Source organism: Ptychodera flava, chromosome 4, assembly GCF_041260155.1.
Source record: "Ptychodera flava strain L36383 chromosome 4, AS_Pfla_20210202, whole genome shotgun sequence".
In the NCBI taxonomy this organism is placed as follows: domain Eukaryota; kingdom Metazoa; phylum Hemichordata; class Enteropneusta; family Ptychoderidae; genus Ptychodera; species Ptychodera flava.
In genome coordinates, this window is record NC_091931.1 from 16,614,386 (window position 1) to 16,632,742 (window position 18,357).

Consider the following 18,357-nt stretch of genomic DNA (forward strand, 5'->3'; position numbering starts at 1 on the left):
GGTTATGAAATGTTGAAGTGCATGTATGTTTCATGCAAAGACGGCTCCTGTATTAGATCAGAGAGAGTTTTCCTGGCTACTAAACCGTCGGTATAAGGCCTAAGATATCGACGCCGATCTGTAGCACAATTTGTAGTCCCGAGCCGCCGCGATGAAATGATAGCACACAACCTCTTTAAACCTTGAAAAGCTTTTATTTTATTCTGCGGACAATTAGGAGCTTACTTTCCAAGACTAGTACAGTTCATCGTCGCTTTAATGGGTGAATTTAGCATGATGAAGACCCAGGTGTCGACAACTGGCGTACGCATGTGTATAAAGGAGCACCGGCCCCGCTGTTTCGGTTTGACTCACCTCAGCAATTGTGTGTGTGTATTTGTATTCTCTGTGAGACGTCCGTTACGGCCGTAGTCGCTGCAAAATCGGTGACATTTCTATTTGATAACAGCAAGCAAAGAAGTGTATAATGACGAACAGATTGTTGTATTCGCAATTTGACGTGTCTTGAACCGACAGTGCGCCACGAAATGGCAGCTTTTAAATGGTTGATTAAATTTCCCAATTTGAAAGGAAACTTAAATCCACTCTCTTTCCTAAATAAGCGTAAAACTTCATAACAATGAGCAAAATTGTGAATTTGAGAAAAAATGCCTCAAATTCACAGATAATCTGAAATCCATTTTGCCCGACATACGCCTTGTAACCTGTTATGTGGGGAAAGAGTTAAAAATTTCGATCTACTCGAAAACAAAACTTGATTTTGTTTAACAAGCTTAAAAATGAGTTTACACAAGCAGACCAAAACAGTATCGTAAAGGATTGAGTCTCCGGACTCAGTTTCCCGAAGGTCATTCTATGACCTTGTGAAAAACATTACGAAATACCAACTGAATTTTCGGTATATTTCTTAAACAGTTTTTTAACTTTTTTCCGTTGGGTTCTTTTGTGTGTTTTTCTCAGTCTATTTTGATGGGTAACGCTCTGAAGGTTCAGCTATGAGAGCACGGTCGATGAACCGCAAAATAACGACCGAACTCATTGTTTGTGAATTGAGGTTCATGTTGTCGGGGCTTGTCTGTTTATTTCTTATTCTACTCCCAAAGTCATATCGAAATACCTGGTATTCAACTTTTCAACATAGTCAGTGTCTTATGTCCTATATTATTTGTGACGACTTATTGTTTACTCCTGACAAGAATTCATTCGCCAACGATATTAAACATTGCGCAGTCTACTGCATGAGTTGTGCAAGGCTAGTATTAATACTTAGTACTTCAACATATTTTATAGATAATATAGGACAGTCTTTTTAGATAGATATATATATATATACACACACACACACACACACACACACACACACACATATATATATATATATATATATATATATATACGTGTGTGTGTGTGTGTGTGTGTGTATGTGTGTGTGTGTATAACAATAACTATTATAATCACAATTCAACTCGAGCTCTACATATCATACGATCTATCTATATTACCTATCTATATCTATATACCTACCTACCTATCTACCTGACAGTGTCTATCTTTATTACGATTTGTCTGAAAGGGGTTTTTTCGGTTCTTTGGATGTCTTCCTTTTTGGTCGCTTTGCCCCCCCCTCCTCCTCCCTCCCTCCCGCTGAGAAAAAATGTAACTGGTTCAATAGTAAAGTCACGTCAGGCTTCCATTGTGAGAATCTGACCAAGGACACATCCCTTTATGCTACTGTAGACCAGTTGCAAAAAAGTGGCATTTTGTTGTCGTTTTAGGTAATTTACAATAAAGCAAATGATTCGAGCTGAGTAGACTGATAAAACATTCAAGGTCGAATTTAGGAAACATACTTTTCCTTCGTGTGTTTTTCCCAGACATGAAATATTTTTACGTGTGCTTATTTAGGCTTAATCCGACAGTACAACATTCGTGCAACCCTGACAGACAGTGCAATTACAAAATCTGTAACTTGAAAGAACATAGGTGTCTGTTTGGTTTTATTTCTTATTGGCAAACACACCTGTTATAATAATACTTTACTTAAAATTCCTTTCTGCATTTCGTCCGCTCGATCGACAAAGTTAATTCGTACAAAATATACACACTTGGCACTTGAAATTGTCCACAAGAGATTACCTTTACAAAGCAATGCGCATAGATGTGTCATAGTGTACCCTCCTAGCCATGTACCACAAACTACAACATATTTTTGATACGACTTTTATTAAACTTAAAATAGTGGTTGACATCACCTTACATGACAGCTCTTAAAATAACAATCTTAAGCTCAAAAACTTAGACATCACAGAAAAGTACTAGTCAAATTAAACAGAGCAACATATATACAAATTCAATTTAATAGCTCATCAGCGATTCTTTTCGACTTCCATGTGTGCTTTTACATCAGGAGCACCTCGATCAGCCAGGAAAATCACAAATTTACTTGGATGGTGGATAATTGAATTGACCTTGCTTCTCTTCATACGCCGATGGATACCATGGCAACATGATGACTGAATTAAGAGTAGACGGTGTGGGATGGCAGGAACTCTGTAATAATCTAGCCGCGAATCAACGCCTCTGATAATCCTCTCTAATCGCCTATTTATTTAATTATTTTTGTTAATTTATGAGGTTTTTCAGCCTCAGGTTGTCTGGTAATGATTGTCGGCGTTTCTAGGCAACCGCTGGTACAATCGTCCAGGATTGTGATGTCTCTCAAGAGATAAATTATATTTACAATCCATTTGATTGAGATGGGAGAACGTGTCGATGTTGGCCGACCAACGATAAAATATTTCTGCTGAAACGTGAACTTCGAAAGTGTTGCTCGAAAAAAAGTGTTAAACCAATTTTTTTGGGTTGAAATGGACTGCAGATCGTCATTATACCAGTTTTTTTACTCAGAACAAAAATTCTGTTTGAAGACTGTCAATTTCTTAAAAGTGTAAATTAGCTTTTTTAACGATGGTCATTCCGTGATATTCTCACCCACTGCAAGTCTAGTGTGGATCTAAAACGTAAATGTTGTTATTTGACGAGAAGCGTATCTGATGAGCCTGGACAACTGGATAACTCTATTCGCTTCGAAAGCCGCACATTATTACACGAACATCCAGACTCTACTCATCCTTCATAAATACTAATGGGTGGTCAAATCTTACAAAAAAAACCACAAAAATAAAATGAACTTTTGTTCCTCTAATCTATTATAATCTACAAGTTTAGTAAATAATATATACAACATTTTGCTTCCACGCGACATACCAACATTGCACTGTACACGTTGAAATAGATATTATCTTCTAAACCTGTCTTATTTTTAATGGTTCTGAAACATCCATATATATATATATATAATATAATATATATATATATATATATATATATATATATATATATATATATATATATACATAAATATATATATATATATATACATACATATGTATATGTAACATTTCATAATTAAAATTAAATATGACAATGTTAAATCACCGGCTATTCAAGCATAATTGGTAATTAGATCATTCACTTACGAAATACCCTGAAGAAAGTGGAGCGAGTCATACCAAATAATTAAACACATACACGTAGTTTACACACTCTCTCTCTCTACCCCGCCAACCGAGAGAGTCTCTCTCTACCCCGCCAACCGAGAGAGTAATTTAAGAATATCCCTTTGATGGTAATAAATACATCTTATGGAAGAAAATCAGCAGATAAGCTTAAATGGAGAAATGAATGACATTGTGGCATACCGGTTATTCTAATTTCTTTAATATCGTGATATATATATAGATATATATATATATATATATATATATATATATATATATATAATATATATATATATAATGTTAGGGATTTCTTTGCTTCATATTGGTGGGGATCCCATACAATGCTTGTTTGTCGGTCGAATGCACAGGAGGTGAAACACAAGCGACGTTTACATTCAGTCGTTTGAAATTTAGAAATCGGGATAGGGCCTACGGTTTATGTTTTTTCCAAACAGGGCTAGCTAAGTGTACTTATCAGATTTACAAGGGCTGTAGGATTCGAGCGCATTTTGAAAATGTCGACCGACGATTTTAATCATGTGTATGTGATATCCCCGTGGGTTTTAGGTTGGCAAAAGCTTCTATAAGCGTTGTTTCATAGTTCCTATTCTGTGTTACAGTGTCTATTTTACTTTGAAATATAACATATTTTAGCTACTGTCTTTTTTATTTGTCGAATTACTACAAAAACGCACATTTCATTGGGTGCGGTGGTTGTCTAAAGTTGATTACTAAATAAAATTACATCAAATCAGAAATATTTGAAAATTTTGTTTTGTTTGATGTAGCTATTGTCGAGCTGCAAGCTTGGGTACGGTATGGATGAGATTGAAGAGCCCCGTGGAATAGTTGGAAGTATAGGGCCGAACACGATGATGTCCACTGTCGGACGAACATACAGCTGGTTCGAACTTTCGAATAATCCACCTGAACCCATGTTGGTTACAAAGAGGGCTGTCTCCCGGAAAAGCGTACAATGGCGATTCGACCGATGCGATGGGGTCCAATGAGGTAATTCTATTGCGTCACCAACTTCTCCGAAGGGAGCCCTGGCCTTGGCTTGAACGTTTCGTACAGGTGCGCAAATACATCGGTGACCTGGCGTCCGACATCAACTTACTCGATACGAGAGAATATAAACTGTTCGTTGGTGGCCTTTTTTCAAGTAGCATACAGATTTCCATGGTGACCAAATTATCTTAGAATTGTCGAGATTTGGTAGTGGCAGCTCAGGGGTGGGCGTTTTACGTACTTTTTGTCCACACATGGGTTCCAAGGCCATCGTGTTCGATTTAATGCTTCGCCGGTATGAAGAAAAATTCCGCGCAGAATTTCTAACTGTCCTTGAGAAGTATTCTTGGATGTTCACTCAGTAAAATCTACTCCTGCGAAGTTTAGTGTCAATCGTAGGTTTATGCCGGGTGCATCTGTTTTGCTTTCTTGCTATTTTTTAAACACGAGTGCGAACAGGTATCTACAACACAAATGGCCAGCAAAGCCTTCAGAAACAATCGAAGTAACCGCGACGGAAAAACAATCATCTTTCCGGCAGTTGCTGTCGAATCGACAATTCGGTAGTACTCTTTTTACCCCGTAGATTCCAGCTTCCATAGATTCTCCATCGTCAAGGCCGAATTCCAAGCCCTCTTGTTGTTCTCATTCAACTTCTGAATACAGAAGACGAGAAAGGGTCTTGCTGCGTCTTGGTCAAGAAGTCTAGAAACTGTTATCAGAAATTATGCTAATGCTGGATTTCTCTTCCATGTAAATAAAAATAAAAATAACTTTCCGTCAGATTCAGTTGCGCTCTTCGAGATATGTCATTGCATCGTTAGATGCTTCATCGTCTAAATGCCTCGGCAGGAATAACACACTCTTTCTGCCCGGCTTGGTCTGGGGCCCGTTTAAAGGCTTTCCTTTTCTATCCAGAGCGACATAGTAATCGTTTGGGCGTTTCCCCTTCTTTTTTGACGGTCTCTTTCGTTTTGGCGGGTATTTCACCGACTTGTAGGTGTTGTATTTGGCGCCCGTGTTCATGGCTTCGCTGAAGTGGCAATTTTTCGTCTTGCGTTGCTGTGTGGGGAATAAAATAGAAGCGTCAAAATGACGAGAAAAGACACAAAAAAAGGTTGGCCGTTCAGCCAACTCATGGTGAAATCTTGTATTTTTGATAAAATAACCAAAATCAGCCGACTAAACTCTCCCAACTTTGGTTTTATTCATCGTATTTATCAACGAACGAGCGATATTTCCCAGTGGAGATAAAGCGACATTATTCGCAACGGACATTTTTTTTTATTTCCCTGGTGCTGATAAGACCGATTCCTAGGCACGATAATGTGATAGGAATAAGCCTGATGCCACAACTTAACAATATCAAATGGTGAGCGGAAATTAAAAAGAATATTGAATAACCCTGGGGAACTGAAGCAAAGTAAATTCTGTAATGGACCATTGAGGTATAGCGTGAATATCCAATCACACCCACCGTTGTCAGTCGCATGGCATTTCAATCTTGATGCATTGCGCCAGGGAAATTGGGAAACCGTCTATGTCTAGTGTGCAAATCAAGGGTTCGCTTTGTCCAGGAAATTTTCTTCAATATTTCATCCTGACAAAAATGCATAGATTTGAGAGCCGATAAGACGCCGTTTTGTTTAGGGAACACAAATCAGGGTCCATTTCTACGCAGATACCTTCCCTCCCTCCTCCGTAACGTCACTTCCGGGGATGCTACTGAAAATGCCTGAAACGAATGTAGTACGTGTGGCATTCCCCCCCCCCCCTTTTTTCTGTCAGCTATAGCAACACGCAAACATATCCACAATATTAAAAGTTACATCAACCATTTTCAGGACGCTGATCAAAAATGACGTCATGTCGTGGTATTTGCGTTCGCACGACTTAACTACATTTGGTGCACACTCTTTGTAGCAGACGAACTAATTTGCAGAATTATGTATTATTTCCGAGCGAAAAACTTAAATTTGGACCCCCATGGGCAAATCGTGAAATATTGAATAATACATACAATTAAAATCACAAGGATGCACGGTCATACGGAGGTCACGAAAAGGGCCGACTTGGGTCCGAGTGACATTCGGGCACATAAAGTGCACGCCTTGAAAATGAACATGAATGCTGGAGAGTTGTACACATGGGGAAATATGAACCATTCTATTTGGAAATCATGAATGCAAATCAGGGCGTCACGGTGCAAATTTTGGTTATAGAAACAAATTGCGTCAGATTCACCGCAATGTGAAATTCAAAACCCCGTGGGGAAATATAATTTTCGATTTTTCACAACAATGGCACGGTGACAACTTCATTTACTTTACAAGCTTCATGATGAGTCTACACTAATAACACACCAGAAATGCATTGTAACAATTTGAGGCATCTAATGTCTGTCCCCGAGGCTAATGCTTAACCTTGAATAGTCTTTAATTAGGTGATTGAAATATTTGAAAATTAAAAATGAATTGATCTCGTTAAAATCGTCAGACATATACATTCTTCATTGACTTAAAAGTCTTCTTCTCTGAGCACCCTCTATTCTTAGGTATTCATTAAAAAATGTTGAGATACTGGCAACCTTCGACACTAGACGTGCTGGAGGAACCGCTTCTTCAAAAGCACAAGTGTCCGGTTAAAGTCCGAACGCTTTTTTTTCATGCACTGCCTTGTTATTTTAAGACTGCTAGCATTGAAACCATGAAGCTGTTGCCAGTTTTCAAGTTGTTCAAATAATACTGTCACAGCAATTCAACACTTGCGGATACTATGACAATATTTCTGTGCTGTAAGTGCCCAGGAAAATAAGTCATGTATTCACAGGTGAAAAATGGCGGGATCATAAAAAACCGTGGCTTTTAAGTGCATGCAAGTATTAGAACTTTGTTTAAGGAACAGATATACTGACTCTCAAATTTTCACAATTTTATTCAATCACTTGGTAGTTTGGGGCCTCATTTTGGAGCTCATTGAATAAGCAAATTTTCCATCGACTAATTTTTTGTGAAAATTCGAATATTTTATTTTTATTTTTACCCAGTGAGCTAACACAAGGCGGTGGCCATTTTGAATTTCCAGTGTCGCTATAAATATGGGGCAATGTGTTCAAGTGGCGGTAAATATTGGATGAATATGCTTCTCTAGTAACATATTTTGCAATTAATATTCTTTTATTTTTATTTCGTTTCATTTTCATTCTTTTATTCTGATTTTGAGCTGGATTTCGAAAGGAGGTTTAGGCAAAAGTGGTTTAATTTCGAGGCGCGAAGTACTTTAAAATTAAACAGGTCTGCGAGTCTCTACGTTGTTACTCAATCAATAAGGGATCAATCTGCAGGCGTCTATGCTTACAAACCACGCACGCATGCACATGTGTGGGCGGATTTGTCACCGGCTTCATAAGATATCCCTTTTCGATTTGTCCTCGAACAAAGCCCCCAGTTGTGTGTGTGAAAACATACTGGTCCAAAACCAAGGTGTGTCTTTTACAAAGAAAGAAATGGAATCACAGACCTAAAATCTGTTGGTGCGGCCTTTCTATAAAACGACGCCGCCTGACTTGTGTTCAGTTTTTGCCTATATATCTCTGTGAGTTCCTGTACTGTCAGGTTGAGTAACAGCTTACCTGCCGAGCCTCTCGGTAAGAAATAACCCTTCACTATGACCTATATCATCACGCTAACACTGCCACATGAAAAAATATAGTCATAGGAAAATGTCGGAGTTTATTTTGTTCAAGTGTTATATACATGGGCATGAAATTTAGAATGTAAATAAAGTGCTGACAACGCTCATTTCTTGCCTGTATGGCCCTACCTAGGAATGCAGTGGTAAAAAATGGCGCCCCGCGGTTCTCAAAGGCAAAAAGTATGACAGACAATTTGACGTCGTTCGTCTCGACCCAGCAATTTTAAAATGAATTCACGCATGCATGCGTTGTTGCCCTTTGCTAGTTAGCCAGTACTGCGCAATTACCACCCTATATGGCAATGCTCATATTGTGAACGGCTTCGGCTGTGCAAACTCCGTATTATAATTGAACTTGGACAAAGTACGACCTCGTTGAAATGACATGGTCGAATTAAATTGCATGAACTAAATACTATAAACACTTTAATAGTGTATTAACAATTGCACATCTTCCACGTTCACGTATAGCGACAGCTGTCCATGCAACAGAATGCTTTTGTACATATATTTTGACTAGAAGCAACCATGTTTGGTTTACAATATATATATATATATATATATATATATATATATATATATATATGTGTGTGTGTGTATATGTGTGTGTGTGTGTGTGTGTGTGTGTGTATTTATATAAATATGTAATTACACAGTTATAAATATTTCTGCACACATAACACACATGTATATACATAAACACATATACATCACATATACATATATCATATGTATGTATATGTTTGTATGTTACACACACATACATATATATATATATATATATATATATATATATATATATATATTTGTGTGTATTTATATAAATGTGTAATTACGCAGTTATACATATTTCTATATTTCTGCACACATAACACACATGTATATACATAAACACATATACATCACATATACATATATCATATGTATGTATATGTTTGTATGTTATATATATATATATATATATATATAGATAGATAGATAGATAGATAGATAGATAGATAGATAGATAGATAGATAGATAGATAGATAGATAGATAGATAGATAGATAAACATATGGAAAATTAACTATGCTCAGGACATGCATTGGCAAATACGAAGGGGTGACAACGACATTTAACTACGACTCTTGAAAAAAAGCGGCATTTTAATGATATTACCGTCAGTGGGCAGTAGGATGTCCCGTAGATCAAGCCTTTCTTGTTCATTGCCAGGTACCTTTCGCCGTACACTCCCCTGATGGCTACGACGCTTGGAGGCCTTATGGACACGATTTGAACAATAGCTGCAAACAATGGAAATGGTAAAGGATAAAACATTACCGATGGAAATAAAACGGATCATTCACGGTGCACGCATATGAGGAACACGGCCATGCCCGCTCAGGCACAAGTATTTAGTGAGCTGCGTGTCGCGGTAAACGGTTCGCAAACACTGTCAAAATTTCATTAGCATTGGGATTGGCGTTGAGGTATATTGCGATTTTAATGCCATTGTCAAATCTATACGTGTTGATTTCAATGACAATGGCGGCGACTTCGTGATTTTCAATTACATTTTGTGAATCATAAAAAAGCGATCGATTTGTCGGCACTGTCGTAACCGCCTGTCTCCCATCACCAAAGAAAATGTGTAAACGTGTAATTGACGATTCCTTCTAGTGACTAGTTAATGTACTCTTTATTCAGTGTCATCTATTTCGAGTAAAAGTGGATCTCATTGTGTTGAGTTATCTCGTAAACCGAAATTGGTTCAAAGCAAGTCGGACCATTAAATTCTGTTGTATGATAATTTTCACACTGCGTGTTTGGATACGTGGCCTTCAGAATATACAGATCTCAATGCTTGTTACAGCCTGCCGTGTTGTTGTCATTGTTGTTTTAGTGGTCTTTTTTTTTTCTCGTATCACAACCACTCCAACAACATATCAGAGGGATAGAAAACTGTATTCATCTCTCTCTCTCTCTCTCTCTCTCTCTCTCTCTCTCTCAAAATCCTCTAGAACAATGTGCATAACATTAACCTTTGCAAAATTTCATCTCTGGAGACGGTGAGCTCGTATTTTAGATACAGTTGAGTCAGGCAACCGTGAAAGCAAATAAAGATCATTTAAAATGACGTGCAACTTATGCTGTTGTAGTGAGGCATCAGTGAATAATTAATAGTGCACACAATGACTATAAAGTGGAATTAAAAACTAAAAATATAACCTCAAAGGGTGAGAAATAATGGAACACTCCAGGTTTACGAAAAACGAGAGCTCTGTTCGGCTCACCGTTGCATTCTAGCATACATAATCATTGACAAAATCATTTCACCAGAATTTAAAGCGCAGTGGTCGTCGCGCTGCGCATCCTCCTGAGGGGGTCCCCCTCTGTTGTAAAGAAATCCAAGAACGCCGCACATGTTACGGGTTGATTGTAATGTTTGCGATATTGCCGCTTGTTAAAATGGCGGCTGATCTGTCACAAGCATACCAACTAACCAAATGTAACAAACTTACCAAATCTAACACGCAATAAAAGGTCAATTAATCTAAGTTAAATATCTGCTGAATATTGAACAATAATTGCACGCTGGATTGAGATCACATTTGCTCATGATTTTCTTGAATCAGTTGAATGGGGCTCGGCTACTGTTATCGCTCGAGCCATAGAGCTAGAAGTACGCATGTACACGCCAACAGACTATCAACGACCGGGCTCTAGTTTTCGACATCGCTAGCAAGGACGAGAGCTTTCATTTCAAGAGGCCCGACAGGAGTACAACAAGTTGTACAAAGACAACAACTCAAACTACAGAAATCTACAGCTCGCAGAGCAATGCCCGCTGCAGCAAGAAGCATCTCTGCATCTGTTCCGTTCCGTGGTCTGTATGAACGTCCGTGTCAAACCGGGTATATGGCGCGCTACACTCGGCTGTGGAGAATCCAACTCAACTACAACAAACATGACAAAGTTTACCCCGTTTTGGGGTGCAAACGAGAATTCTGAGTACAGGTATCAAGTCAAGCGAAGGACCTTTCATAGGTCTTCTTGTTATGTGGGGGTTATCTCTTTTGAAAGAGGATTCAGACCTACCCGGCAATCAGGAGGTACAACAACGAAGTTTGCCCAGCACCTGTAGGCCTACACCATGCAGCTAGCGGTTGGATCACTGCCATGACCGTGCACAGGCCCGGGGCACAGGATCTCTCGATACGTCTATGCACGGTGTAGCCGTGCAATTTTCCTGCCAAATGCCGCGAAAACCCGCTCGTTTTGTCTATTGTTTCCTGACATTTACTATTTCTTACCACGTAATACTAGGAGAAGTAAGACATGGTGATCAACAGTTGGTTGTGGGCCAAGTCGTCGCGGGCCGGCCGGTACGTTGTGGGACCGGATTCTCTATATCCGTGTACGTCAACGCGGCGCGCGGTGACCGTCTCCCAACAACATCTCCCGTGTGTCCTGCTCAGGCTAGCCGATCATGGTCTTGAGTGTAATTTTTGTGTTAGGCTTTGTGCTTGTTGCTGGTCTACATATATAGGCAATGTTGATCATTTTAATAGTTATGTATTTTCACTGTACTGTACATAGCATTGTGTATAACCAGCGTGATCGCGCGCGATCAAAGCTTTTTGTTCACTGTGTCTGCGTACAGTGAACTCAGCGACATAATGTGCTGAGTGTAGTGTCCCAATGTTCGTAGCTCTACACGAGTTTATACCACTGAAGTTCGTTTCCGATCTTAATATTTTACTATTGCATGATGATGAGTCTTACAAAGGCCTTAACAAAGTGGGGGACTGCTCCCATCTCACTCCTATTGAAGTTGAGAAGACTTATGTTTACAAAATTTATGTTTATCAACAAAAAAACCACGCAAGCGCGGCGCGACGACCACTGCGCTTTAATAGTTTATCAGGAATGTGCACGTCCAAAAATCATAGACAGCTTACACCTAGGATTAACATAATCGACCGTGTCTTCCGACTGATTGGATTTTGATTACTCCAAATTGAAGTCAACGACGATCATTGAACCCTGCGAGACACTGGTATTCATGAGAAATTCCTCATACAAACCCAGCACCCCTAAAAAAACAGAAACATTTTTGTCCTGACTTGCACAGGGCCTTTTACTGCCACTTTGTTGGGTCTGTGGCGAGCATGATCACAAACAAAACAGAAAACAACGCAGTGGGTGTCTGCGATGCACCTCGGCACAGTAACGAAATGCTTGTGCAAGCAACCATGCGATGATCCATTTTGACCAGGTAAAGGAAACTTCCTCCTTTCGATGACAAAGTAAAGCTGGCCATCTGCCAATGAGGATGACTCTGGGGCTTGTGAAATCTGCTTGGCGATCATGTCGAGCTGCGTATGATATCCGAGCATGGAAGAATTAAGTTTGCTGTGAAGCGGTCGGCATTGCACGGACGATAAAAATGTCCGTATGTAGCGATGGCGAAATTTAGACACATCCTCAGTGGCCAACTTTCTTAATTTCTGTCTTTCTGTCTTCCTTTCTTTATGTATGTTTACTTTTTGCCTGTTTCGAAGACAGTGGTAGCAAAGCAGTAACAGAATTTCGATCCTGGCCTAGACTTGCTCCAAGTCTGTGGGCATAGAAGTATCAAAACATATGATAATTTGAAGGACTAACATCAGCAGACCATCGCACAAATGCCAGGAGATCGTTGGGTGAACGCCTTGGCCAGCTAGTAACTCAGCTGCCTAGAAAAAGCCAGGCGACTAGGGCCCAGTCTAATCCTGGCACAGTGTGCCTAAATATTGCACTGAAACAGTGACTTTAACTTGTCTTTTGTTTCGAAGCCAATTATTTTCCTCTGAAATTTACTGAACGGCCTCCTGTGATGTGAGATAGTTTGATTGTGACACACACTGGGCCAGGTGAGTGTTAATAACAAATTTGATTCCTTGCAATCGCCCCCCCGCCTTCCTGTAAAACAAGGCATGCTGCGGGTCAGCTGATGTACATTCCGCATTCTGGAAAGCCGGTTTCCCAACATAGTTGAGGCACCTTACGGTTGGCAGGGCCATGTCATATCACGGTCCCTCCACAAAGGGCCGCGGTAACAGTCTAACAGTCAGGAAATTCTTTAAGTCAGTAAGGGCTTTATATATACAACCAGGTGACACGCCAAAGTCAAGGAATGCCCGACGTTGTATTAAAGTGCTAACAATCAACTCACAATTGATCACTTAATGTACGCAAGACAAACACAAACATTGTTATTTAACATTTTATTTTCCAAATACGAAGTTTACCTCCTTGAATGTACCATGAACACCCAAGCCCCCCCCCCCCCCAACAGCTCTCCCTGAAATCAGCCGATGTGAATCACGTGCAATCAAACATTGTTCAGTGTTGTATTCTATGGTTTCTGTGTTGTTGGATGAAAGTTTTCTAGTCTTCGAGTATTTTTGACGACATGAGAGAGTACGATCTCCCAGGGTTGTTGCTTGTCACCAGTACTGGAGACTGTAGACTTGGTTCACCGTCTCTTTCTCTCGTTTCAGTGGAATTTAAAGCTCTCCTCGGGGCGGCAATTTTCTACGTCGTAATTTTTAACGCTCGTGGAGCATATCATTTGACCGGCATGCACGCATGAGCAGCCGAATACAACCTTGCGCAACTCAAAAAAAAAACTACCTTGCGTTGAAGGCAAAACGTGTGTGGATTATGACGTTGGTTCGAAGAGTCTGGCTAAAGGCCATTTCCCATAAACACTGGGAAATATAAACGCAGAAGCGGTGAGCAGAGTTGCAAAAACCTAGGACACAAATCTTGCAAAGAGCTATTGTTCCTTGCATATTTACAGATTGTTTCTTGTTTGGTCGTGTTTTGTCTTGTCCGATCCACTTCTTTTTCTCTCCCCGTCTTCCTTCACGGTTCCTTTGATAGGTCCCTAACTCCCTGGGGCCAGCCAATCCATTAATTTTTCTGTCAATTCCGACCCGTCTTTAAATGACCACTCAATGGACGGGTACTTTTTATTTTTCTGGCTCTTTTTGACACACGGATTAGAATGTGTCCATTCAGAAAATTTCTCAATCGGGACGCCTTGATTTTTTTGGACGCATTTGGGACATCTTTGTTACAAATTCACTGTACAAGGCTGAGAGAAGGCATCGATGAGAAAAGTAGAGCTTATAGTTCCGACATTAAACATCTGTCAGGCTGGTTTGTCGGACACCTGTTTCACCGAGTTGTCGAGCTTGTGTTGGTGTCTACGTCTCTAACCCACCCATATACCCACACAACAATCCCACCCTACCTATTATCGATGGCTCTGGGTGTAGTATGCTTTTATCTGGGACCAACACACCGATGCGGCACGTTGGTTAAGTAGTCGGCAAGCTGCCCACCAAAGTCGAAACGTAAACCCCCGTGAAAGATTTAAACCCTAAGTACAACATTACTCAGACCTTGAAGGTAGTATGCTCAAACAGAGAAGGCGCTCCAGTCTCCTTGATTTACATATTTCACCGGTTGGGATGACAAATTTTAAACAACGCAGGCCGCGAACTGGGTGGGCAAACAATGGCAATGTGAAACAATTATCTTGACAGCAAACAGCTAATTAATTATCTCGTTGTCATTGCTCGTGAGTGCTCACTTTCTCACCGGTATTGTTTAGAGGAGTCGAAGAATTCGAGGATTTACACTCTTGATTTCGCCGCTCGGGGCCCTAATTACCAGGCCTACAAAGTCGGTGAGCTATATTGCAATTTCTCAATCGTCAGTCACGGCAACAAGCGGGCCACCAGTGCGACTCTCTTGTAATCACCACGGCTTACACGGCTGGCACAACGGCCGCCACACAACGGAATATTCACTGAAAACAAAAGTGAACATTCTCGCAAGACAAAGACTTGACATAATCGGATGAAGCGGCTGCGCGTCTCCTGAGAGATTCGACGTCATCCGGCGACTTTCTCCGTTGCCAGGCGACCGTAATCTACAATTCAAAAGTACCCGCTATCCGGCAAAATGTCTCCCGGTTTATTCTCTATGCCTTCTAGTATCTCTTTTCTTTTTATCCGCCTGGCGAAAGATAAAACACGGATTCAAATTTTGGCTAGACAGCGAGGGGAGGCGATCTTGAACAAGCTCGTTTGGGGCTATTTCTGTCGCTTGGAGCCCGGTGTCGATAGCGACTAATTACCCGTGTTTAGCAGCGGGTTCCTTTTCGAATGTGGAGGGGTGGATAGCTAGAAAGAATGTTCTGCTTAGATCTTGAAATGTATCGGGTGGGGGTTGGGGGTCACAGGGTCGATTTGTTTCGCGTCGTTTTCTTTGCAGTGTGTCCGTGCATGTCTTCGACATGCAAGTCCTGTAAAAACATCGAGGAATTTGCATTTGTGGTTGGAGAGTAAAGTCGCTATATGACCTCGCGAAATAACAAACATAGGGATTCCACTGCAGTGAAGCTACAAGTTTAGGTAGAGCTATCCATGCAGATATGAGAATTATGCTCCTTGTATATCTATTTCAATCACTGAAATAATTACATTACCAAACCAGAAATGTCGCTGCATATTTATCCTGGCGTATTTTAGAAGTTTGAAAATCGCGGGTAGGACTATTTTTGACCATACTAGTGGTAATGCTCGGGTATGTTTTAAAATGTTTTACCGAAATGTATTCTAGTCTTCTGACGGGTTAAACAATGCGCTTCGCATACAGATGTGTCCTGCTTGTGTTGGCGTCGCTGATTACGACTTCACGCATGTCTGTTTACGGCATGGACAGTTTTAAATTGTCTGAGTATGGCGTTTAATTGACAGACTTCCCTCAGTGCTCTATTATAATTCACGGCTGAACATTTAATAGTTCTGGGTTTTTTTAATCGAAAGTAAAAAAACACAACACCGACACGAATTGCGCGACCTCTTCACCGCTCCTAGTTTAGTTGTTCTTGTTCACCTATCGAAATACAACGGAGGACGCCATGTGGGGTCCGTGGCGTTGGCTCGATCAGTGTTAAAAGAAAGAAAACGATCAAAATATTCGCTTCCAGCGAGCACATCTCTGACAGCGAAGGAAGATACTGCTATCTCTTTAATCAGTAACATGAAACCTACTACCAAGTGTTTAATATTGGGTCAAAAGGTAGGCAGAAAATTGGTGGACCTCCCTTATTGGGATTGATCGATAGGCGGAGGCGAAAGGTCGTTTTTTTTTTATTCCAGTTCAATAGTATACTGCGTATGTGTAGGTTATATCGATCGGCAAGTCCCAACATGCCGCTTTAGTACGCTGCAGTATGCATAATGCGCTGTGGAAAAAAAAAACTATCATGTGTCACGAAATGGATCAGCATGGCTTCCCAAAATATCAAAATTAGGAACCACAAAGATCAAACAGGTGGCTGTCCGAATCACCGCAACAGACTTTGCAGGTGTCGCTACGGTGTTGTGGAGTGACCGTAGTATGTTGTCAGGGACCGACAGGGAAATAATGGACCGGTTAAGTGTGTCCGTAGATACAAGACAGAATAAAGCTTTTGGTCGGCTGATGTATTGTAGTTTTGTGTCTTATAGGGTCGGTGACAAAAAAACATTGGAGCATCGTGTCGCGCATGAGACCCTTCACTGAGACTGGCAGATAAGAAGGTACAAAGTGTCACTTACCATATTTGTCGGAGCCAGAATTTATTCCGGTTACAGTGCCGTTTTTAAGCAGTTGCAGATGATAACCTGTCCGACTATACAACATACGTAGGCGCGGCTCCTGCATCATTCTCCCTATATGATATGCATCGGCCTGATAGTCAGTATCGTTCCCAAGCCCGAACGGATCGACCAGCCAGTCGGGGTAGTAGCCATCGGTGTCCTGTTCGCTCTCCATTTTGGCATTCTCCTCTTGGCCAAGTTCATACCGGGGAACCGCCGTACAACACCTGAAGAGGGTCGACTGGAGATAGATCAGTATAAGCGCAAGGTGGAGCGTTCGCTCGACAGCAGTATACATGATCCAGTCGTCATTCTGAACAGAATGGGCAATGTATTTTCAACGTTTGTCCATCGGTGACTGTTAGGCCTAAAGATCGACAGCTAAAAGAAAAAGTGAATTCAAATTCCCAGCGAGCTGCTACAAAACGCATTTGCTTTACATTGTCGCCAATTCTTCGGCCGTGGAGGGACAAATTACGCTGGAAATCGTGGGAAGTCTTGGCGGTGCAACGTGTAAAGAGAATATACGCAACACCTCTGTCAACGCGAACAGCCGCGAATTGAACCCACGATTCCGGAGAGTCGGTTTCACAGGGTGTTACTTTCCGACCCGCACAAAAATCCAGGAAAACGTGTAGCTCGAGAGCGCCTTTTATCCCTGTTAAAGATTGATGGATGGTTCTGCCCTTAAACTTCGGAGGGAAAAGTAACCTGCATGTAATATTTTACCGACGTAAGGTGTAAACGTCGCCGTGCGAACTGATCATGGCGCGGGAAAATAGAAACGACGCCCTCTGTGGTCACGCGGTCGATAGCTATAGATCGATTTGTAATCGTTTTACATGTATATGCAAGCTTTCTTCACATTTCGAGAAAGTAATTTATTTTGCATTATCAAAGTAAAAAATTAATGTCGCTCTTTCTCAGACAACACTGGAGAGATACCTTTCTTTAAAATTTTACTGTCGACAATATATAACGCACACACAGATAGAATAAATTGTAAGGCTTATCTCCTTAGATCAATTTGAAATATATTTTACCATTTTTACTCTTTTGGATGTTTTGGGTGCATAATCAGTCATGGCTTATGACTTCATACGTTTGATTGACTCTCACGCATGCTGCTACAGGGCAGCAGTGACACGAGACGAACAACGATGACTTGAATCTGATTTTAACGTCCCGGGGGTTTAACGTACAATCCTAAACCTTGACTTCTTAATCACGTGTCGGCTCTTTTCTTTCTCGGTGTCTCTGTGAAAAACGTCGCGAGCTATCTCATCCCGGGCGGGACTAACTTGAAGAGAGGGTGGCAACGGTCGCACAACAAAGAGGGGGAGAAATTCAGCCCTGTCTGCGCGTCCATTGCATTGTCCTGCCCTATTGTCACCGAGGCAGGACGGTTC

The 18,357-nt window shown here is 40.8% G+C and overlaps 1 protein-coding gene across 1 annotated transcript; it reads right to left on the bottom strand.

Moving 5' to 3' along the window:
- Positions 1-5,200: 5,200 nt before the first annotated feature.
- Positions 5,201-17,961, bottom strand: LOC139131020 (fibroblast growth factor 9-like). The gene is made up of 3 exons (XM_070696919.1): positions 16,907-17,961; positions 9,423-9,547; positions 5,201-5,633 (listed from the first exon to the last, which is right to left on the bottom strand). The coding sequence occupies exons 1-3, from the start codon at positions 17,244-17,246 to the stop codon at positions 5,358-5,360; spliced, it is 741 nt and encodes a 246-aa protein (XP_070553020.1). The 5' UTR covers positions 17,247-17,961; the 3' UTR covers positions 5,201-5,357.
- Between the last annotated feature and the right edge of the window lie 396 nt (positions 17,962-18,357).